This window comes from Empidonax traillii, unplaced genomic scaffold, assembly GCF_003031625.1.
Source record: "Empidonax traillii isolate 1590-97213 ecotype Southwest subspecies unplaced genomic scaffold, ASM303162v1 scaffold19:size3308961, whole genome shotgun sequence".
Taxonomy (NCBI): domain Eukaryota; kingdom Metazoa; phylum Chordata; class Aves; order Passeriformes; family Tyrannidae; genus Empidonax; species Empidonax traillii.
Window position 1 is genome coordinate 1,957,813 of NW_020955212.1, and position 24,089 is coordinate 1,981,901.

General features: G+C 39.3%; 2 protein-coding genes across 2 annotated transcripts in view; one reads left to right on the top strand and one right to left on the bottom strand.

Annotated features, from left to right (window-relative positions):
- OSBPL10 (oxysterol binding protein like 10) overlaps nucleotides 1–5,250 on the top strand; it is a 111,718-nt gene extending 106,468 nt beyond the window's left edge. Inside the window, exons 11-12 of the mRNA XM_027897723.1 lie at nucleotides 1,239–1,392; nucleotides 2,142–5,250. Coding sequence (XP_027753524.1) covers nucleotides 1,239–1,392; nucleotides 2,142–2,186 — 199 coding nt within the window. The 3' untranslated portion in view covers nucleotides 2,187–5,250. The remainder of the gene's footprint in view (nucleotides 1–1,238; nucleotides 1,393–2,141) is intronic.
- Nucleotides 5,251–7,337: 2,087 nt separating this feature from the next.
- Nucleotides 7,338–24,089, bottom strand: part of STT3B (STT3B, catalytic subunit of the oligosaccharyltransferase complex) — a 54,486-nt gene continuing 37,734 nt past the window's right edge. The window contains exons 7-16 of the mRNA XM_027897732.1: nucleotides 23,619–23,765; nucleotides 20,363–20,411; nucleotides 18,594–18,748; nucleotides 16,809–17,020; nucleotides 16,524–16,711; nucleotides 15,842–16,013; nucleotides 13,268–13,441; nucleotides 12,195–12,308; nucleotides 10,945–11,157; nucleotides 7,338–9,005 (exon numbers count right to left, since the gene is read on the bottom strand). Coding sequence (XP_027753533.1) covers nucleotides 8,925–9,005; nucleotides 10,945–11,157; nucleotides 12,195–12,308; nucleotides 13,268–13,441; nucleotides 15,842–16,013; nucleotides 16,524–16,711; nucleotides 16,809–17,020; nucleotides 18,594–18,748; nucleotides 20,363–20,411; nucleotides 23,619–23,765 — 1,505 coding nt within the window. The 3' untranslated portion in view covers nucleotides 7,338–8,924. The remainder of the gene's footprint in view (nucleotides 9,006–10,944; nucleotides 11,158–12,194; nucleotides 12,309–13,267; nucleotides 13,442–15,841; nucleotides 16,014–16,523; nucleotides 16,712–16,808; nucleotides 17,021–18,593; nucleotides 18,749–20,362; nucleotides 20,412–23,618; nucleotides 23,766–24,089) is intronic.

The following is a 24,089-nucleotide window of genomic DNA, read 5'->3' on the forward strand; positions in this document are numbered from 1 at the left end:
TCAATACTTTCATTGAATTTAGGAACATTTTATTGGAGGATTTAAAAACATAAGTTATACTTATTATCTGTAAATATTTTGTCTTTATTGTACAAAGGTGTCTTGAGTCATTGTGCAGGGTCAGATCGTTTTTCTAATTTGAAGACTGCTTGCTTATCTGCAAACTCATTTCCCCCTGTAGTTTGGAACACAGAGATTGTAGTAGATAGAGAACCCAGTAGCTCTTCAGTGTATTTATTGTATTTTTTAGATACCAGTAAGCAAATTGCAACCATCCAGTGTTTCTGCAGGATTTGCAGTTTATCAGACTGTAAACAGAAATGCGTTTAAACATTCCTGGAAATTTATGAAAGCTGTGGTTGGTTTCAGAAAGAGAACAGGTCTAGATTGGATATTAGGAAAAAATTCTTTACTGTGAGGGTGGTGAGGCACTGAAACAGGGTGCCCAGAAAAGTTGTGGATGCCCCATCCCTGAAAGTGTTCAAGGCCAGGTTGGATGTGGCTCTGAGCAGCCTGGTCTAGTGAAAGGAGTTCTTGCCCAGGGTAGAGGGATTGGAACTGGATGAGATCTTTAAGGCCTCTTCCAACCCAGGCCATTCTATGATTCTGTGATTCTTTTCAGTGTTTTTCTGGGCAAAGTTTCTGCTAGGCCAATAAAAGGCATTGCATTCAAATGTGGTCAGTCGTGTGAGAAACACATTTGGCTGTGTACTGATAATTATTGTAACTGGGAATGTAGAGCAAGACCTAGGAGGGTTCCCTGGAATCAGTGCATCAGTTCCTCTGTTACTGGCCTGGTGGGAACAGTCAGTGTCCCCATTGAACACACTCTTGGCTTTTGGCTGACACTCCCTTAAACTGAAAAATTTAACCACAGATAAACACAGGATAAATGCCTGTCATTTGGGGGTGGATCATCCGTAAAGAATGTGAACCGGAAACAATAAAATAAATCCTCAAATTCTTTGAGAAAAAAAACTCAGATGTTCAAGAGTCAGGAACACAAACAGAAGCTGGTGAGAAAATTAGGTTGCATGGCAAAATACCGGGAGTTGAGCAACTCTGAAAATCTGGTCCACAAACGTGATGAATGTCCCAGGACAGCGATGGCTCCCAAGCTGCTTGACCTGAAAGAACAGCACGGAGAGCACGGCAGCAGCTCACCAGACCGGTGTCCCGTGGCATTGGGCTGTGGCAGAGGTGTTCTCACTCTGTGGCTTGTGCTCCTCCATCACCAGGCGCCTGTGGCAGAACGTCACCAACTCTCTGAAGGAAGGGAACATCGATGCAGCCACGGAACACAAGCACCGCCTGGAAGAGAGGCAGCGGGCAGAGGAGAGGCAGCGTGCGGCTCTCACCACTCCCTGGAAACCCAAGTATTTTGTCAAAGAGGTACTTTGAGTCTCTTGTTTTAGAGACCCTTTAGTGTGTTTCTGCACAGGGGAGGATGCTGGTACAAGTGAACGAATGCCTGTGGCTTTTACCGTGGGCTAGTGTTGTTGTGTACCACTCAGCGCTTTAAATTCTCTTTTTGACAGAGTGTGACTCTTGAAGGAGAGCAAGGGATTTTTCCATTGTAAACTTGTTCACTTCAGTTACATTTATTTTGATGTGGATTTTTGGTACCTAATGTTAGGCACTTAAAGCAATGTGTTTTTCTGTAAAATCCAGCCTGTGCTTTACAAATGCTGCATACTCACATCCCCTACTAATCCTGAGCTCAGCACACTAAAGCAAGCACACTCTAGGGATATTTATCCACTGTAACTCAGTATGGGCATCCTAAACACAGTCTTGGGTTTCATCTGTGTGAAAGGAAACTGATTTTGCTAAGCTCATCTTTGCCCTTTCTTCAGAAAAGGCAGAAGGGAAATAACACTGACTGGGGGAATTGTTACCTTATCCAGTATGTGCAACTATTTAAACTATCAGTCCATCTGTTGTACCTTCCCATTGCTTCTCTTTCCCCTGGTAGTTTTTTTCCCTCCCATCCAGATTACTTGTTCAATTCATTAAACACAGAATTTTCAGATGACAGGGGTGGCTTTTTGTTGTTTAGTCTTATTTCAGCTTTTATACGGACGTACATAGATCCAGTATTTATAAATCCTGTTTGTAAACTCTCCTTAATTTTCTTGCAGGGTGATGGCTGGCTGTACTTGAATCCTCTCTGGAAGACCCATTGATGGCAGAGAGCAGTTGCTCATAACTTTACCTGAAAGGCATTAAAATAAAACAGTATGTAGCTTCAGGATGTCACTGGATAGGTCCTGTTATCAGAAGATCCCCACGGGAAGCTGTGTACTGTGAATGATGCATCTCAAAATAACCACGAGCTCGAGTTTATTCAGGAGCCATTTTGTGTGTACGGATACACAGACACACATGCACACACCCACGAATACACACGTATGTACACACAGTGTGTATGTGTTTGTGTGTGTATTATTTACACTACATGTAAACAGGTATAAACACTAACAGCAATTCAAAGACCTTTTCCTCTAAGTGTTAGGGCACAGAACCCCGGCTGGACTCAGCTGGGGTTCCCCGAGTTGTGTGCTTGCAGGATCAGGCCCTATGCTAGTATTTAAGAAAATACTTTTTTAGTACTGGTTAAGGTTTTTCTATTTTTCACTTTTGCCAAAAATGTTTTGCACTTAAAATGTGACGTGTCTCTTACCGGCAGTTGTTCTGTCTGAAGTCACCGAGTAACTCACTTTGACATAAGAATGATACACTGACCGTGCGTTCGCTCCCCGGGATGCCGATTTAAGGGCATGTTTCCTGTCACTTACCAGTGAGAATTTTCTGCCATCCTGTAAGAAGTAGCAATACCTTCTCAAGAACGTTGTTCGCACTAACCTGTTGTGTTCCTCGCTCTTTTGTCTGTTCGTATTTCAGCTGTTTAGTTGACCTCTGGTCACCCTTGACCAGCTGCTCTGGTAACTTTGATCTTGCTGTGTAATATTTTCTGGCCACTGTCATGCCAGCACTTCTGGCTTACATGTTCTGCTAAATCCCTCCTGGCAGAAGTAGCTGCGGTGTTCCAGCTCGCTCTTGCCTCAGCTCTCCACGCCCTGTGAGAGAGGCTTGGCACACCACTGGGCTCTGCTGGGGGCACCCTGGCCACAGCCTTTGCCTTTCCAGTGAAACCACTGCTGATGTCTGGGCTGTGCAGGCAGGAACCCTGTCCTGGAGCGTCGCTGTGATGGGCATAAGCTTTCCCCACCGGCCCCAAGGTGGGTTCTGTTCGCTGCTCTGCTCAGAGCCCTTAAACCCTCTTAGGGCTCCAAGCAGCCCTGTATTTCAGTTTCTTTGGCTTTTGACCCAGGGGATTGCTTCTGGATGAAACACTCAGATGAGATGACATAACTAGCCTTCTCAGAGAAATGATTTTCTGATGTAAAAGTAACAATTTAGTACATTATTACACCGAGACAATAACTTTATTAATTAAACAAATGGAATACAATTTGTTTTGTAGATCAAAAAGGTAAAAAAAATCCTGTAGCTTGATCTTGCTTTGTAAGGTAACCACTGTGACACTGAGAAAGTGGATTCTACAGGTTTGTTAAGGCTTTGTTGATTTTTAGTTCACATTTGTTGAAAGTGAAGATGTTTTTGAGAGGTGGCAGCAAAAGGCACATGTAATATGTGCTGACTTCTGCTCAGTGCTTCTTTCCACGGTGCCCCTAAAGAAACCACTGTATTTCTAACACACAGTAGCATGGATGCCTACCTGTCTGTAGTACTGACTGATTTTGTGCCTTTTGTCTGCTTTCTTAATACACTAATTTACGCTTTATAGGTGTTACACAAAGATTCTTAGGTCAAAGCACTGCTCACATCTGTCCTTGTGCATCCTGCATTTTGGTTTTTGGTAGATGTCAGAATCCCTTGAGCGACTCAAAAGGCTGGGCGGAGGTGTGTACACAAGGAAACATGCCATTAATTGTTCCTTTGGACATAATACGTAATAGATCTTTACATTTGAGCTTCAGATCCCTGTTTAATGAAGGTGTGGCTACTTTTTTCTCCTAAATCCTATTTTGTCTGCTTGTCTGTCCTTTTTTTTTTTTTTTTTTTTTTTGCACATTAGAAGAAACTCATGTTCTAAATTATTTAAATCCTGTTTTTTAAAATAAGTGGACTGTATGAGCTTGGTTTTGTAACTGACACTTTTTTTTTAAAGGAAAAAAAAATTATTTTTTAGGAATAGTTGATGTAATAGTTTTCTGTAACAAAACCAAAATGATGCTGTTGTAGTATTTACTGAACCAAGTATCATCAGGAAAATGTGTACTTTATCACCTGCAGGAATTCACTTTATAATGGATCCACTCATTTTCTAGAGGTTAGTCTGATAAGTACCTAGAAGTATTCCTACAGTTTGTAATATCATCACAAAGAACAACCGAAAAAGCAGAATTAAACACATAGAACATCCTCCCAAAACTCTTTCACACACCAAAGAACAAGACACATACTCACTAAAATAGCCATTGCAAACCTCTGTGTGTCAGGCATGCAGGCCTGTGCCACTGAAGGAGTAAGTAACCTCTTTCAGCTTTGATGGTGTGACTGTCGAGGCTACAGAGATGCTGTAGCCTTTCTTTTAAGGAGAAATCTGAGTAATTTTCTGCTTGTAAATTATTGAAGATTTTTTCTGTCTGCATGGTTGGTTGTTTCTGCATGCCAAGAACATTCCACTTGTGCTCTGATCAATGTTTTGTTTCGTTCTGATGCTGTGAAGAGTCCCCTGATGCCATTACCACTGTTTTCTTTCCCAAAGAAAGAACTTGGGAGACACAAACATAAAAACAGTCCTTTCTGAAAAGATCCCATCAGCGAGAGATTCCAGAATAGGATTCACAAGTGTCATTTTATTTTTCTGATAGTTACGTGTTTGGTATATTTTACAGGACTGAAAAGTAAATATTCATAAGCCTTATTCTGTAGGTCATTCCAATAGCTGTCTTGGAATTGCAAGTAAATACTTTCCTTTTCAAGTAGCCAATGTACACTGAATTGTAATGTAAAAACCTCCATGTACTTCATTTTTTTTGTGTGCACACCTGTAGAAAGCCTATGCAACCTTTTTCTTTCTTAAATTAGAAATGTTCAGAAGGAAAATTTATACCTTTATCATTTAAAAGATGCTCTGGCAGTCTCTTCTGATTTGCCTTCCTTTCATAATTTGTGAATTTAAAATGAGAATGCTCATGAATAAAAGATTTGTTTCATTTAGTAGTGGGATGCCCTTTCTCTTTCCATGGAAGCATTAGTAAAGCAGTTCCAGTTGCTGAGCTGTCCTGGAGCTCGGTACAGCACCCAGTACAGGTGTCCAGCACTCATGCCCTGTGAGCTGGGTGGAGGGTTCTGAGAGAAGCAATTTGCCAGCTGAATCCTGCTGTGTTCTGGGGGTTTTCTGCCCTGTTCATTCTGCCAGACACTCTGTAGGTAAGTTGTTGTTGAAACTGGACAGCTCTACCCAGGGAAAACAGGGCTGGGCAGCATCACGGCTTTAGGAAAGGTTGGGGAACATATGCCTTATTTTGACAAGTAAAAAGTAAAAATATTAAGGTGTCCCCTTGTTTCTGAAAATCCTATTTCATTTAGTCTTTGTCACTAACAAAGAGTCTGGACTAGATACCTCTTAAACCACAATTCTACATTATTGCAGCATTGGACACTTGCAAGGGGAGGAAAAATATGCTTAGAGGCTTCACATGGCTCCTGGTCAGCATTTTTCAAGTGTTAGATAAAACCCTCCTGGTTTTCTTTAAACATTCATCCAATGTTGGAAACTCCTGTGCTGGAACACTTTGTTTTTATGCAAAATGGAAAACAAAACTGGCTGTAAATAGGGCAGGAAACACTGCCCAGTCGTGTTCCTTGCCTTCCTGTGGCATTGCTTCAAGGCCACATCTTGGAGCAGTTTCTACACTTGGGTTAAGTCATAGCCAAGTATGATTTGTTTTCAGTGGGACTGATATGTACAGAAGGCTCAGTCAAAGCATTCAACTGTGTTTTCAAGAGTAAATCTATCAAGATGTTTAATTAATGACTTTTCTCCCCCTCTGTTACAAAATTACTTCTACAAGTCAAAATATTTCTTCTGGGATTACCAACAGCACTGTCTGCCTCACTGCTCTCAACAGTAATGATTAAGAGATACAGAACTTATGCAACACTGGCTTGTAGACACTTGTAGTTTTAGTTCCTTAGCAACTCAGCCTGGCTAAAGTTTTTGTTTTTTTTTAAATTGAGATTTTACTGGTTTATGGCAATTATGCTTTAAAATTTGACCTAGCAGAACAGCAAAAGGATGACTGTAGCTAAGGAAATAAACTATGGAGGAGTGGATGATGATGCAATATGGTGGTAGTCTTTGCTGGTAAAAGTGCTGTTCAGTTCTCCCACAGAAGAGGTAGGAGTTAACTGCTGTAGATCTTGGATGCAGGTGTAAACCTACGTGGTGTACGAATTCCTGAGGAACCAAGGAAGGTGAGACAATGCCTGCCCATTCTTCTTTGTAATGTTGCTTTTTCTAAGTGGCTACCTCAATGACTCCAACCTTTCATTTCACTTTAACTGCTGAACCTTGGCAGAAGCCTTGAAGTCAGGTTAGAGTTAAGAAAGCTCAGGTAAGTGGTAGGCAACTCTAGCCTGAGGCTGGCTGGGATTCCTGTAGTTGGCTTATTTTTATTTCACGTAACTTGGATTCACTTATTTTTGCAGTTAAAGAGAACGCTGTCAGCTAAGGTGGAAAACAATCTGATGAACTGTAAAGATCCCTAAAGATGGATGGGAGGGCAGTCTTGTATTTTCTTTTTTAAATCAAGGCTGAGTTACTGCCACACCGGAGCCTGACTGGCAGGATCTGTTCTTTCAGCTGCCTTTCAGCTGTTCTTCCAAATGTTAGATCCCTTTATTTCTTGACCAGTGGTGACAGGGCAGGATCCAGATTTGCTTGGAAGCAGCAAGATACTAGAAATCATGCATCACATAATCACCTCTTCTGCTGGTGGGTAAGCAGCTGTAACAGCTGGAGATCCTCCAGATGCTGGAAGGATTTGCTCCAACATGAGTGGTAGGGAAAGATGGCTGCTGTTCCCTGAAAATACAACAGCCACCTTAAATTCATCACAGCGCAGGCCCTACAATTGTCTTAGCAAGTTTAAGCTGGAAGGATATTAAGGAGCTGTTATGGCTTCATTAAGCAGCTTCATGAAGTCAGGAGATTTGCATTATGGAGTTCCAATAACTTAATTTATGACTGGGACTATAAGCAAAAAAAAAAAGTTAATCACAACACAACTGACACAACAGCCTTAACACAAAACTTGAATTAACTTTATTTTCCCCTACAGTCAACAACTGGTCTGCATTGAGCTTTAAAGCAACAAAATAAAATGAAATCTCCAAACGACAGGGGGCCAGAAATCCAGATTTAATTACCATTGTGAAAATGTTGCAGCTGTGATATTGGTCTGTATAAACCATCAGAGTCAAAAATGAATTCATAAATCAAAAAAATATTCTACACCTTGAGAAAGAAGTCAGCAGTAACATTCTCACAGAACACTTTAAATTTACATTTTCTTCATGAAAGGTACATACTATTCTGCATTTTACATCAAGTTATTGATGCAAATTTTGTTTCTATAAAAAGTTACAACCTGTGGCAGGAAAACAAACTGCAAAACCCTTTCATTTTAATTAAAGAAAATTTTCAAGTCTGTATAAAGTTCTCCGAGAGCTGGAAAGTGAACATGTTCAGTCTCCACTTATATTTTAGTGCATTTAATCTGACAGTTTTCACCACTTAAAAAAAAAAACCAAAAACCAAACAGTATAAAAGACAGACGAAGCAAATAGCACTATAGCAGGAATTTCTTCAGTTGATGTAAGCACTCTAAATAAAAATGCAGAGAAACAGATTTCCAGAAAAACTTCTACCCTCACAAAAAAGGCAGCGAGGGAGGGGCAGAGAGGTTTGCAAATCTTCTACCTCCGATAGCCACAGAAAAGGGGTTTTGTATACCTGTCAACCTTCTTTTCCCCAATAAACAGGCTGTACTTCTTTTACCAATGTAAACATTCACTTAAAGTAGTTTAATTTCTGTTCTGAAGCACCAGCTGCTACACGGTGCTCAGTTGTGTGTTACTATAGCATTCATTACTGTCCTTTCAAATCGTTCAGGAGGTTACAAATTTAGCCCTTGTATCTATGGTGTGCAAGATTTGCCTTGTCTACCTTGTGAAATGACAGTGTAAGGCAGCAATACTGCAATCCCGTGTTGAACAAAAGCAGCTTGTCCAATTAATCTGTCCTGTCTCCTCTTGTGAAAACTGCAGCTTTGCTTCTTACACTCCAGCTCAAAACCAGCCTGCAGCAAGAGTAAAAGGACATCGAAAGAAACCATTGAAAAATAATCATGGGAGTAACTTGTTTGGAAAGTTGAATTTGAGAGAGCTCTGCCACCTCTTTTTTGTTGAAAAAAAAAAGTCATTGTCAGATGTCACCATTCCAGTTTACATACTGCTGCTATTCAGCTGAACAGTGTTGTCCAAAAGAGATTGACAAGTATGCATGTGCCAAGGACCAAATTACAGGGTTCTTTGGTAAAGTCAGTCCAAATTCTCAACAGATTTGAAGGATAATATGTACCAATAAAAAAAAAAAAATGCTGCTAGACTTGGATAGCAGCTCTGTCTTGCTTCACATTACAAATCTAAAACAGCTGTTCTCAATAAGCCAATATTTTTAATCAGACATTGCCTGAAAATTTTGTACAATAATCTGGACCAATGATGGTTCTGTACCCTCATGTTGCTGTGAAACATGATTTGAGCTAAAGGCAAAGACTGGTTATCTCAAGGACAACTGCTTCGTATTAGCAATCAGAACAGTGTATTTAAACTGTCTTCCTGTTGGGTCTCTTGCCTTTCTTTAAAATTAGTTTATTCTTAATGTAGCCACGCTTCCTTTTGGAGGTCTAAAAAGAAAAACAGAATAACATGAATTAGTTAATGATTTAGTCTTGACCGCAGTTTAATGATGTGCATTTCAGTGCCTGATCTTTAGACTGATTTTAAAGAGCTTAAACGTTAAGTCCTCACCTAGGCGTTATCCAGTTATTATTTTTGATGTTGGGATCGTTAATTCCAACAGTTGCTTTTGCACAAGATGTGCTTTTGCAAGCCCCGTCTACCAGATCTGTAGAATTGTTTTCAAAGCTTGTGCTGAGGCAGAATTAATAATTAACCACCATCATAAAACTCTAATATGCCCAAAGAGCACAATTGGTGTAGAGTGTTAGTTTTGTTTGGAAATATCGATGTGTAACTTTTGCACTATTTGATTCTCTTGGAAGTTAGGTAGAAATACTTACTCAAAGCAGCATTTTTAAAAAGAAAAAACCCTGAATAATCTCATTTTAGTCTTCAGTGCACTGCTGCTGGTTTGTAGGCTACTTAGCAAGTTTTAGATATTTTTTAAGGTAATAATGGGGGGAAGCATTAATGTTGTTCATAAGTAAAATTAACTTCAAAGTTGTATACATGGTTAGGTTTGTGACAGGTAAAATTGTACACTGAATGTGCCTGCCAGGAGGCAGCTCCCATACCTGGTGCACTTTGTTGTGCTTACCAGCAGGCTCTACTATGTCAATTAAATACAATTTTTAAAAATAACAACAACATTATTATAATATCTTAATATATAAGATACGTGTCTGAGAATTGCATATTGGTTTGTATCTCTGAGCTTGAGCAATGTCATTCCTAACGTGACAGGAGATGGACTGAATTTCTAGTAAGGAAGCAACTGCTGAAAAACTGTGGCTACTAAGGAGCCCTCAGAATGCATTTAAGAAATCCTAGTTTAGACATTTGCTCCATGGTCTCCCCCCTGGTTCTCTGATTTCTTAGTGGGAAGTAGAGCCTGTCTGCACTGCAAGAGTTGGTGATGGATCAGAAATTGCATCAGCTTTTATCATCATCTTTAGACAGAGAGTCGACCCATCTGTGGTTTAAGTAAGTGGGGTCAGTACATCTATCATGGATAAATATAGCTTTGCTTGTCACTGAAGATCAAAACTTAGTTTAAAGTGTATGATAGGCACACTAAAGCTTATAATTTCCTTTCAACATGTCTAGCTTTAGTGGCAACTCCCAAATGCCTTATTTTATGTACTTCCATCAAATCAGAAAAATAAACATCTTGACATTTAACATCCTCTACTTGTAGAGAATATTCTTTACTTGTATCTCCATGAAACAGTGTAAGTTTACTGCCTATACTAATTTAGTTTGTTAGGCCGACTTCTGGAATTCCTTTGGCAACATCTCTTTGATGTGAAGGAGAGGGCTGTAAGAGTCTCCCCAGCTCCCCTGGTATCAGATCTTTCTTAACAGGCTGAAGTAGCACAACAAAGACTTTTAAAACCAAGAAGATGACTTCAAACAGTAAGCAGACAGACACTAAAGTTCCATCAACAAAAGTTTCGTATTTAATTTATTTCATACAAAATTGCCATTTTTAAACTTCTAGGCATCACTACTTTCAAACAAAGTCAGAAAGCAACTTCCACATTATTTACTTAGTGAGCCAGTTACTGAAACATGAATTGATGTACTTTAGAGATTATACTTCCAATTACATGAAGACTTAAGAGTTGTAACAGCCAGTGACACACTCTATTTCCAGTTAGCATTCTGCCTAAAAATAATCTAGCCTTGTGTCTTCACATGCTTTTAAGTTAAGCAAACAGTAAATAAACAATTATTACCAGCACGCAGGTCTGATATTGGACACTAACATGAACAGTATCCGTAACATTCTGGCTAGTGGAAATACATAATTCACCAGCTATGTGATTGACTTTTTTAAAAATAAACTCCAACCCCCTTTCAGTTACTTCACTGGGAACCCACCTTCTTTGACAAATACTTCTGTTTCGGTACAATGTTGGTTACTCTAGGTTTATGATCCAATGTCTCTCTGTTGTCTAGTTGTTTGACCTTGTATATTCTAACAAGCCAGTGCTCTGAGGTAAAGGCCTCCTCCAGATGTTTAAATTTAATGTCTTTGTTGCCTATCTCCGCATTGCGCGTACGATCGAATCCTGGGGGCGTCCGAAAATCCAGCTATAAAAATTAAAGCTGCATATTAGTTCAAGACAAAACCCAAAACACTGGTCACTGCAAACCAGTGGAACTTCGTACTGCAAGGCCAGTTCTTCAGCTGGCCCCAGTCAAAGGACAACACGTCTCTTGCATTGGTTATTGCTACACAGAAAAAACTCTCAGATCCTTTTTACAACTGTGAAAGGGAAAAGTTCATTCTGACTCCTACCGATGTCATGGGAGACAGCACTGAATATCTCAACAAAAATACCGTGTCTGCATTCAGAGATGAAACAACTCAAGTGACAGTCAGAGGTGTGGCAGCCTACAGGGGTTTTCAGCATAGTGCTCTCTCCTTTACTGCAGTAATTTGCACTTTCATGGTTTTCCATACGATTTGGAAATCTTTGACAATTATCAGTTAAATTTGGCCCCCCTGTGTTACAAATAAGATTTGCTGAATAAAGGATTCTTGTGCTAACACATCAGAAGGAAGGGCCCTTGTTGCAGGGGGCAGGGAGGGAAGAAAGGGAAGCTAAAAAACCAAACAGGTTTAGTTACATCCATGTGTTTGATGCTCCAAAAGCAGAGTGACAACTGCTGCCTTTACTATAAAAGTGTAGCGTCGCTTAATATACTCGTGTGACTTGGATAGAAATCATGTAGTTTCTGATTAAATAGTCAACAGTTTCACTTGAGTGTTGCTATTAGAAGAAACAAATCTCAAGCTCTCCACAACGTGACAGTTAATGCTTTAGCGAGTGCACAGCACAGTGGAATCCGGATACTCATCTGGGGCAATGTGAAGGACAGCAAAAAAACTAAGTACAGGTGTAGGTTGGCAGCAAAGTACAAATGTAGGTGAGCAGCAGAAATGCTTTCTGCTAACAGTTATATATAGTAGACCATGCCTGGATGTGTTTTAATTTGTAAAGCTGACTCTTACTGCTGATTCTGTCACTACAAGCAACGCTTAATCTAAAAGACAGAAAATACATCGAAATAACATTTTCTTTTTCACATTTCAATTACGATTCAGTAGAAGCTGCAGCACTAACCTGCATCTCTCCAAATCTGTAATAGGACATCTTATACATGAGGCAGTTCAGCAAAGTTGGAGAACCTGCCTTGTCTACTCGGAATTCTCCCTGAGGGGTGAAGTAATCACTTTCCTTTAAAAAGAAAAGAAGATGCAAAGAGTCAATATAAACTAAAATCTCAAGGTAACTTCTCATACCCTTCTCCACAGAAAAATCCCTAAGAATCTCACTGACTTTTACAGTTTAAAAGTTGATTTAAGGCAACTGTAAAATGAAAATGATGGTGTTCATTAAAGGTAAAATAGCTACAAACTACCTGTTTGTAACCCAGACCTTAAAGGATCAGTCTCCTTAAATCCTATTATTGTGCTGCTGCAAATTTTGTCACTTCACAATAAGTGGTGCTGGAAAACTGATCTCAAACTGTAAAAGTTAGTTGGGCACCTATCAAAATTATTCTTCAGAAAGATAAAAAGCCTTGTATTGATAATATACGAGGTTTGCGGGGTTACCATAAACTTCATATGTGCACAGTGTTTAAACAAATAATTTCTGCCATTTTCATCTCCAGTACAAGATGAAACTATGCACATGGACTACTCCCTTAAGCCTGTGCTCAATATCTGAAAGTTTTTGCTAGGCTTAAGAAAATATTACTACAGACTTCTGCAATCTTGGAGGTGTTTGAACAGCTTAAACTGTACATGAGTCAATATTAACACTTTCACTTGTCTCCTACTATTACAGAGTTTGAAGAAATTTGTAAAGCTGACTATTTAAACAGGCTGAACACTCATTTTTTTGTTAAGTATGTGATGGTGCACAGTGAGACAGACACACAAGAACTACAAAAGAGATCCTGTACTTGCAGCATCATGCAAAAAAATTAAAAGCTTTTGAGGTTACTGACCTTTCAAAATCATAAATATTGAAAGAAACTGGGCTACAGGCCTCTGTACTCCTACTGTTCTAGGAAAACAACCCTAGCACATTTTTCAAATAAATTTGCAATAAGCAGTAGAGATTTCTCCCCACTGTACTGAGCAATACCAGAAAAGTAATAACAAATAAAAAGTTGCAGTTCCACTTACCCGAATATCTTTAGGATGTTCCCCCTCTGCTATTCTCACCATCCACAAGAACTTATTAATATCATCTCCAGAGTAGCCAATCACACCACCAAAAATAATCAAAACATAATCCACATCCAGGCTTCTCATGATCTCATATGCTGCTGACTCATTTGATGACATTGCCTTTCCCACCTGTATCACAGCAAAAATATCTTAAATATCTGCATAGCTGCCTATCAGACACCTCCACAGATCAATATGGACAGACCAAAGCCCAGTAATCCTGTGCAATGTGCTCTAGGATGACCCTGCCTGAGCAAGGAGTTTGGACCAGATGACCCATTCCGTGATTCTCTAATACATACTTGCCAACCAAAGCTGACATTTTCATTCTAGATAAATAAAACCCATTGAGAATATTTAGAAACTCAAAAGCACAACCTAAACTGTACTATTTTTTCTTCTGTAAGAGGAGTGCTGCCTGTTGAAAGGAATGTTTTGAGTATAAAATGTAGCAACAAGGCTTTTTCTTTTGTGGCACCTACAGATTTTTCCACTCATAGCTGTATTGCCAAAAACTTAGTGTTGCAGAAAATACCTCCTAACAAATAATTTTCAGAGCTTTGGACACAAGCCAAGGTGTATAAATTACTTGAAATCTTAGTGATTTCTTTTTTTTTTTCCCTTGAGTTCTGTCCTTCATTAATGAAGCAGCCACGCTGCATTGCACTCAGTAGCACACAGGTACCCTCAGCACCAAAGTCAAGGTAAACTTATACCGAAAAAATGTCAGAATAAAACTTTTTAAAGCTGTATCCAGCACCTCTTCCATCCTGGTCACTTCTCACACTTAAAGAATTCCCTTTGGTCAGCAAGTGGCATTCAGTTTAGAAGCTTTGTTTGTTGCTGAAGCTCCTGTACTTAGGACTTAATAACATATTGCTGTAGCAAAAGGGAGTAACTACAATATAAATAGTATTGCATCCAAACTGGTAACATTCAGCTAAGAATGTAATTAGAGAATGCTAAGCTTTGGCTGCAAGCTGTCAAAAAGATCAAGAACCTCAGCTTCTTGGCCATTATCCTAATTAGTGTGAAGATATTTGGCAGATTTCCATCTCTGTGCAGGAGGAAATCATCTGGACACGTCTCCAGGGCATGCCTCATTTACAGCACAAGATCAGGTATTCGCCACAATGCACATTTATTGCTTGGGTCCCTCTTTATGGAGCATTCATTACGAAATGGAACTTGACAGCACCAGCAGTTGTACTGGAGAGAATTCTTTATTGAAAACCATCACTGCTAATTGTGGCAATGTGGATAGTTACTGTGCTTAGGCCATAGAGATGACTTCCACAGTCTCTCTGTTCACATGATGCACCTTGTCCTACAAGGATCTGTGGGTTTAGATATAGTATCTTCCCCTCTACCTCCTGTTGAAGAGGGAGGCACACAGAGCTACCAGAGCTCAATATCCATCAAGGTACACTAATGCTGTCAGGTCAACAACCAAATTAAAAGTGCCTCAGAGTACACAGCAATGCCTGTTAACTGATATTAGCACCAACAGTACAATTTCCCAAGCTTGCTTTCGGCTGATGCGACTTCCCTGTCCCTGTCAAAAGCACATACACATGATTCTCCCCTTCCCCAATACACGGTTTTTCAGGGCTCTGTAAACTCAGAGCACAACTTCATTAATTTGTTGCCTTTGTACACTGCTTATTGGCAGATCTGGTCCAACTGCTGTACTCGCTACTGACACAAGACAAGAAACTACTCTAATACATTCCTCAAGCCCTACCTCCACTCTGTCCCTTTAGCATGACATTCTGGGAAGAAAGAGGCTGAGTGATGACTGATGGCATCACAGAGTGATGATGAGTCATTACACAGCACCTAGTAAGGCTGCAACCCAGTTACAATGTGGAGCTTTCTTTGGTTTCTGAAAACAGTGTAAGCTGCCCAAGGTGGTGCCCCTGTAACCACAGGCAGTGCTAACACCCTGCCTTAAGCCCATATATGTACAAAGCTTAAGCTTACTCTTCAGAAGTGAAGGAAATTAAACGTGCAGATGTTTTTGTCTAACTGCAAATTTGAGAAGACAGAATTGCATCAAATCTGCTACAATTCCACTGCTTGTCAAACTTTCTCTCATTTCCAAGATGCCTGACAATTTGTTAATCCTCGTGGTCAGTTTTCCCATGCCATTCAAAAATCCACTCAGCAATGACACTGCTGAACTGAAAAGACTCCCTTCTTGGACAGGCCAGTAAAGCAGCAGTACCAGGCAAGCTGTTGTAGCAGCAAGGAAAATGATTACATTAGGTTTTGTCTATCCTCCCATGAAGAAAAAAAAAAGAAACTGAAAAGGAATTTTTGGAAGCACCAAGTAAACAAAACAAACTCCAAAGCACAAATCAATCCCTAAATGCAAAAGAAATATGTTCTTTCCACCTTTGTGTTTGCCACTCTATGGAATTTCTCCTTAATATCACACCGTCTATCAAGAGACATTTGCAATTTCACACTGGACTGCAAATGGAAACATTTTGGTGTTTCTACTCCACAGGAAACTGCCACCCTTACCAGGGCGATGTGGCTGTTGTTCCAAGTATTGTTGTCAACCAAGGTTGTTCGGTTGGCCATTCCTGCTATCTGATAACCATAATCCCACCACGACATCACTCTGGCGTGCTCGTCTGTGTTTTGTCTGAGCCAGTAATAGGCTTCTCTGAAGTCATCTAGGATATTTCGGGTGCTGCAAAACAGTTTATTTGATTCTCATCAGAACAAATACTAGCAACAAACCAACTGCACCACGATAAATCTCAGCTCACAAATAAGGGTTTTCTTAGGAGTTCAACTCTCTTTGTGGGATTTGGTCACCAGCAGTCATAAGTTTGAACCCTCTGACAGCTGAATGGCCAGAAGCTGAACTGCTTCTGAAGACATGACTAAGTGCATTTCCAGTCAAATATATTTTCTTAAACAGGTTTTCCCAGTTGACTTGGAAGTTGTTGGCTTTGGGGTTTTTTTTAGCCATCATCTTTATTGGCTTTGGGTAGGATTATTTTTATATATATATACACTAAATATTTCAGAAAACGGTGTATCTTTTTGAAAATTAGAGTATTAAGAATTTTTTATTCAGGTGACAATTCTGCCTTAATATGATAAGAAGTGAATAAAGTAAAGCAAATTGTTAATGCAATGGCAGTAGAAAGGCTTTTGCCCTTTAATCCCTTTCAGACCCCCAGACCTTACTTACCCATCATGGTTATAGGAGGCAAGAACCACGCTGGGGCTGGAGTATGCATTGCTGGTTACCCAGGTGCAGTGAACAGCAAACATCATCAACAACATCAGCATCAGCATAGTCACAATGTTTTTGATATTGGGACCCAGTCCTTCTTCTGTTTTTTCCTGTTCAGATACATGTTTCCTCACTTTGCCTGCCTAAACAAACACAAATTTATCTGTTATGGCAACTTTTATCCCCCTTGACAATAGAACCCAGGTTTTCTGACTTCTAACTCTTGCTTTCTCCCCTCACCTTATCATACAGGTTGCCAGGGTTCCTTTTATCATCCTCATCACTGCTGTCCTCTATTGGTGGGTTTTCCCTCTTCATATCGTCACCCAAATAACGCTCAAAGACATTGGAGAAAGCGATTGCTGACAGCATACAGACCACTGGAGTCAAAGTGAGCATCAGTCGAACCATCACTCCAGCAAAGTAAACGGCGCTGATTGCATACAGAGCAACTGCAAAGAAACAAACCTACTGATGACACGTAGGAAATAATACTCACTGATGCACAGTACATGCACACGTACATGCTCTCCATAAAACTACTTCTGGAAGTGAGTTGAGCATCTGTGTATATAAAGACTCAAGTGTGCATCTTATGTTTCATTGCTTTTTAATTTACAACATACAGTTGAATTAACACTTATCCCTGTTAAGCCTCAAATGTTTCCTGAGGTTCACCTTGATAACTGTTAACAATAACACAACCCCATTTTCATATCATTAATAATGTGTCAGAATATACACTATTAGTGAAATTTAATATTACACACCAAAAATACTACTCGAGTAATAGGTAGCTTCATTTGATTAAAAAGGTCAAACAGCCCTAGACCAAAGAAGTTACTGGAACTGAAAAACCAAAAGGAAGTGTAACAACTTAATGCAAATAGTAAATTCTAATTAAAGCTAGAGATATCTGTGGACAAATTGGGGGCTTGTCTACATTATAATTCCATACAGATGAATAATATGATGTCATGAGCCCTATTCTGAAGGAAGTTTTTCTGAACAGTACTATCTCCACTTTGTCTTCCACAAAACACAAACCAACATTTTCAGAAGAGTAAGGAATATTCAGAACACTTTCCTTGGAAGGAAATAAACCGCACACAATGCTATATACACTGATTAGGAACATCTCAGAGGTTTCCTCCTGATGGATTCCTTGTCTGCTACAGTTTAACAGTTTAGTCTATGTGAAAGATTTGCCACAGAAATCATCATGGGGCACCAATTTATCAGATTATCTTAGGTAAATATCTTCTAGTTTGTACTGAGGCAGTATGGCTCTCCACCCTCACTCATAGGTCTCTCTGAGCTCTCCTAAACGGATGATGCAGGAGTAGGAGGTTGAAAGCAAGTTGCCCAGCACTGGTCTTGAGGAGGATTAATTGTAAGCCACAGAGCACAGAATACCCCAGAGTCACTGGATTTAACACAGTAAACGTTGCCAATGCCCCACACACTTCTTAGGTAATCTTAAGAGGCAGTTATGTTAGTCTGGAGTCTCCTGTTTATGTAAAACTCCAAGACCTGAGTGATCTTCACTCCTCTATACAGGTTAAAACTCCAAACCACATTTACAAGCCTCATTCATAATCTTAGAAGTTTGCTTTCACAGTACAGCTTCGTACAAATGCAGCAATTTGCTGTCACTGACACGGGGACACTGAGTTGTTCCCCTGGCTGACCCGCACTGCGGAACCGCATCCCCGACGCACGGCGTGAAACACCAGCCTGGAGAGCAGCGTGGAACTCCTGGTGCAGAACTCAACTGTAGCGACACATAATTCAATCTCACCTCTCGGAATTACACTCCATCACCATCTCAGCAACCTCTGCAATTTTATAAACAGTTTTAAATACCGCTGGATGCCGGCAACTTTTATTAATCCCTTTTAAACACGTCACTTTTAAACCTTTTATATAGAACAAGTCATATATCAGCTTTGAGCAAACAAAACCAAAACAGAATCAAGTTGAAGGCAAGATTTTTCAAAATAATTTTTAAATATTTTCTCTTACCAAAGACTCTTTCATCATTGATGTTTTTGATACAGAACCACAGCCCTGCTGGGAAAGTACACACGAGAATATGCAGATCAAAAAAGAAGGAAACCCATGTTGTAGGCTGATGCTCAGACACAGAGGCAATGATCGGGATGTGAATTTTCGCATACCTTTTTTAAAAAAAATTCAGTTCAAATTATTTTGAAAAGATAAAATTATTAAAACTTGTAAACATTAGGAATTCTGAACTTCATTTCAAAGGAAGAATTTTAATTTAAAATGGCAAGTGCTCTATTCAGCAGAAATCTGATGAAACCCTTATACCAAAAAAGTCGCAAGGTCTTACTGCATCTAGGAATCATTTGGAATATAGAGTAATTTAAAACAACAATATAAGGGATTATTTCCATACTATCTAAGACACTGAAAATGATGATGTTTTGTTTGTTTATGGCTACATATGAAGCCAAATTCACCAAAATGAAAACACACAGCTATGGAAGCTCCATTGTTACACTTTTGAAGAGTTTGTCATCACTGCCAGTAAGTCTCCTGAATTTTCAACACTGTACTTCAAAAACTCTCCTCTACACAGAATACCTTCATTTTCTTAGTAAAGGAAGTTACAGTATTAAATACCAGATCAGTTACTGATGCACCCAGATTCTTTTAGATGTTGGAAAAAAAAAAAAAATCAGGCCTTGTCTACACTTGGAAATACATGTCATCTAAACAACGTGTCAAACACTCAGTGCAGACAAGGACAAAACCATGCTCTGTATTACAGACAGCTATACATATGGACCCAATCTAGAGTGCTACATGATTGAATGGTGAGGTATCAAACATATGTCCTTTTCTTCACTGAGATCTAGTTCTCATTCAAAACTGCATTGTGTGTTTTAACACAGTACATTTTTCTAATGTAGACAAGCCCTCAAAAGTTTAATGCTTTGTATATATAGACCACTTCATTAGAGGCAAAGAACAACATCTAGATATTCTTCAAATAAATCTGAGGGTTCTTTACTGGTATCTGTTCTACTACTTTTATTACAGAGTTGGTACAGAACCCTGTAAGAGCTAGACTTTGGAGCCTGAAAAAAACCTGAACTGCACAAAGTTTGAAGTTCTCCTACTCCTGCTTTTAAACTTCAAAAAAATCTACCAGTTGAATTTCACCTTAAAATATTTACCTGAGAAAAATACTTTCCACATTATTCCTATTCTCCTGGCTGGCTAGAGAATCTAACATTGCATTTTTAAAGGTTAACCAAAACAAAATACTAACAAGGTTTTTAACCTGTGAAAACACATTAATAAACCAGAATTGTTCAGGGTAGACATCTGTACACACAAAACAGATGTATGGACATAATATTGAGGCAACATGCAAGATCATATGTGCAACATCTTTGTGATTTTGTGCAATGTTGCACAATGAAAATAGTCCAAGGTTTTTAGTAATTTTTAAATGTACACTCAACTGTTGGTACAGCTTTGGTTATTTTATGCTGACATACACACTCCAGTTTCATATAGAAAAAAACCACCATTACATATTCAAAGACTTCCAAAGAAGCAAGAAATTTAATAGACAAATTAGTGAAATGGTTGTAAAGCTCATGAGGCGGTTACTACAAATGTTCTCTTTAGATAACTGATTTAAGCCCACTATATTCTCCCTGACTAAAATACTAAATGGATTTGGGAATGAGGAGAGCAAATGATTATTAGTTTTCAGCAGAATGCTATTGATATCTAAATCTCATATCCTTACTTACCCAGTGTCCCACAATGAATAAAATCTGCCACTCCAAGGAGCAATATAACCTGAAAAAGAGAAGGGAGGAAAAAAACCTTTTGCTGCCTGAGTACTTAAATGCAATAATTATTCTACTCCCTAAAGTTATAGCTTAAAACCAAATGAATTTCACTGAACTTGTGATATATGTGAAGCAGACCTACTGCATTAGGCAGGCTATAAAATCTACCAACCATGAAGCAAGCTAGTTTCAGAACACATTTACAGCATCATATTGTACTTGTTGAGCACAATGTGAGTATCAAGACATGCAAACCTCCAAAAGTCAAAGCAATGCAATAATAAATATTTCTCAAAGAATAGGACAGATAGTAACCTATACTCTGTAAAGGTGTATAAGAAAAACAAAATATAACTGATTAGAAAGTATTTAATTTTTCTGAAATGCCAGAGGAAACTGGGAAATATCTACAGCCAAAACACTAACACTCAAGGAAACACTGGTTTCCTATTATTTCTTTGCTGATGGATCTACATAGGGCATGGAATATAAAAGCTGCTACTAGACACTAGATAAGCTTTACATACTATTTTTTAAAACAAGGCCTTTAGATACTTGAATATCATAAGATGAAAAGAGACAGTATAATTATGAGATGAAAGATAAAAAAATATTATTAAGAATTATTACAAAGATTCTTCTTAAATTTTATTTCCACTTTTCCTGCAACTGTTTCAGCTCCTTCTGAAGACAGATACAGACAAGGTAAAAAAGAGAAAGTTAAATACAGAATATGCTGAGTTGGAAGGGACCCATCAGGATCATCGAAATCCAACTCCTGGTCCTGCACAGGACACCCCCAGAATCACACCATGTGATTGAGAGCACTGCCTAAACACTTCTTTAACTCTGTCAGGCTTGGTGCTGTGACCACTTCCCAGGGGAGCCTGTTCCAGTGCCTCGGGTCCTGTCACTGGTTACAAGAGTGAAGAAATCCACTTCCCCTTGAGAGGATGTTGCAGACCACAATGAGGTCTCCCCTCAGTCTCCTCCAGGCTGAACAAACCAAGTGACCTCAGCCACTCCTCATACAGCTTCCCCTCCAGACCCTGCAGCATCTTTATTGCCCTCCTCTGGATACTCTCTAATAGCTATTATGTTTTTCATATTTTGTACCTCAAACTGCACTCAGGACTCAGTGTGAGGCTGTCCCAGTGCAGAGCAGAGCAGGACAATCACCTCTCTTGACTAGTTGCAGATGCTTTGTCTGATGCCCCCCAGGACATCGCTGGCCCTCCTGGCTGCCAGGGCACTGCTGACTCATACTCAATTTATCCTTTTATTTATTACCTAAGTCTTTGTGCATGACTCAGTAATGTCTTGCTTCTATCTGATGTTTAAAACTAGCATAATAATCTGACTGAAATGTTTAGTTTAGTATCTAGTTTAGACATTTAAATACTGTGGTTAACGTTCTATGACAAGACATATTTTTCCCTTTAGTCTTCAGATGAAAAGCTTTTTCCCAATCCACTGCATGCACATGAAAGAGCTACCAGCAGATAGGGAATTACTGATTGTGATCTTTTCTGCATGTATCCAAGAAATGGTATTTGACAGCATTCACCTGAGGGTGCTGAAAGAGTTGGTCCACATGATAGCTACCCCCCATTTTCATCTGGGGGATAAAGGTGCCTAGTGCCTGGGAAATGGCTAATGCCACACCTCTGGGCAAGGCAAGAAGTTCTGTGCAGGAAGCTACAGGCCAGTAACCTGAGTTGCTGAAAGGATGGAGGAGCACAGCTTCCTGAAATACATTATTCCATGTTTTCTGAACCATTTTCCTCATTTCTCATTCACAGCTGAAGAAGAATGGGCTGGACAAACAGACCATTTGATGTGTTGAAAACTGGCTTGTTGTGACAAGTTCCAAGTAGTACTCAGTAGGTCAGGATCCAGCTGGTGGCTAATAAAAGTAAATATATCCCAGAGGCCAAACTGAACCGCGCTAAATTGAAAAGTGCAGATGACATGCCTCATGGCAGGCAGGACTTCATAACCTGAAGCCCCTTCTTCCAGTTGCTGCACCTGGGATATGGGGTCCATATGTAGGCACCCTTCTGCAAGAGGATTGTTAAGAAAATAGAGAGGGATTAGAGTGCTGTGAGGTGGTCAGGAGCCCGGATCACACAGCACATCAGAAGCTGAGGGAATGAGGGTGGTTCCAACTGATGAAGCAGTGATACTAATCAGTGAATTTCAGAAGTTAAAATCAACACTTCCTAAGAATTGCAACAGAAAACATATTTTGCTGCACATTGAGATTAGAAGCCAAGTTTTCTTTTGAGATGCCAGTCAGAAAACTTTTGCTAAGGACCTGCTCATATGTGATGAAAAGCAAATCAAACTATCAAGTTTTACAAGACTTTCAAACAAATAGAGATGTTAAGAATTCTTTTGGAATAATGGTATCATAATTAACAAAAATAACACTGTTATTAAATAGTCCAAAATGCTAAACAATTATACAAAAAAAATTATGCCAATAACATCACTAAAAAGAAGTGCAAGAAAGACATAGTTAAAATAAAAACAAGTTTTATCTCAAGAAAGTGGAGGGGGTTTGTTTTGGTTTCTTTTCCTTTGTTTTTGAAATAAAACTTTGACAAAACTGTATTTGAGGTGTAATATTAAGATGATAGAATTTAAACCAAGCAGAAGTCAATTTTTGCCTGGGTAACATAATTAGCAGGAAAATAAGACTGCTTCTCTTCATCAGGGGAAGCAAGTATGGTATCAGATCACCAAAGGAAGTGTGTCATGGAATCAAAAGGCTGCAGGGAGGCATCTGAGGATGGAAACCAAGCAAAGACAAGCTTGGTCTCGTGAGATAAGGCAGAGTTGCCTTGAACAGCAATCAGACTCAAGCATTTCAGAAAGGAATTAATTTGACCTTGACCTATCAATGTTACCCAGAACAACTTAGCTGTATGGATCTTCATAACATGCTTTGGCTATAGTTATGTTCCTCATCCACTCTGATTTCTTACATCATCATGTGCATTGTACATAAGCCAAAAATATTGGCATGCTGCTACAAAGTTGGTTTTTTTCCTTGCAGCCCAGAAAGCAGAGTGAATTCCAACACAAAGAAACATACAGTAACATGAGCACTGGTTTGCTGTGGCAATGCCAACAACTACTTTAGGCTAAATCAAATGTTGACTATCTGGTTTACCTGCTCTAAAGGTAAGTTAGTTTCACATTTATTTACCTGTGTATGTCAAATAGATGACACTGAGGAATACAGTACCAGCAGCTAGTGAGACACCCAAGAAGAACAATGTCTGAAATTCTTGCTTTGTTAATCTGTCTCTCAGATACTGCAAAAATGCATATGCCTGCAACAGTGCAAAAACACCTAAAGAGAGAGAAAAGGTTTTGTTTAAATACTCGAAAGCAGTAACAGCAACTGACATACTTTGGCTATATTTGAATAAGAAAAAAAACCACAAGGTACACCCTAACATCTGGAAACTAGTATAAAATTACTTTCTGACAAATAGCCAGAAACACCAGAAATCACTGGTGGACCACCCCACACGCTCAAAAAGGCTGTTCAGAATTTAACATTACACCCACAACTTGGACATAATTTTTCTGTTATTATTCATTTCAGGGTATATAAATCAGACCAATCCAGTGATGAGTCCATTCAAAAGTGAAAATTCACTGGTAGCTGGCA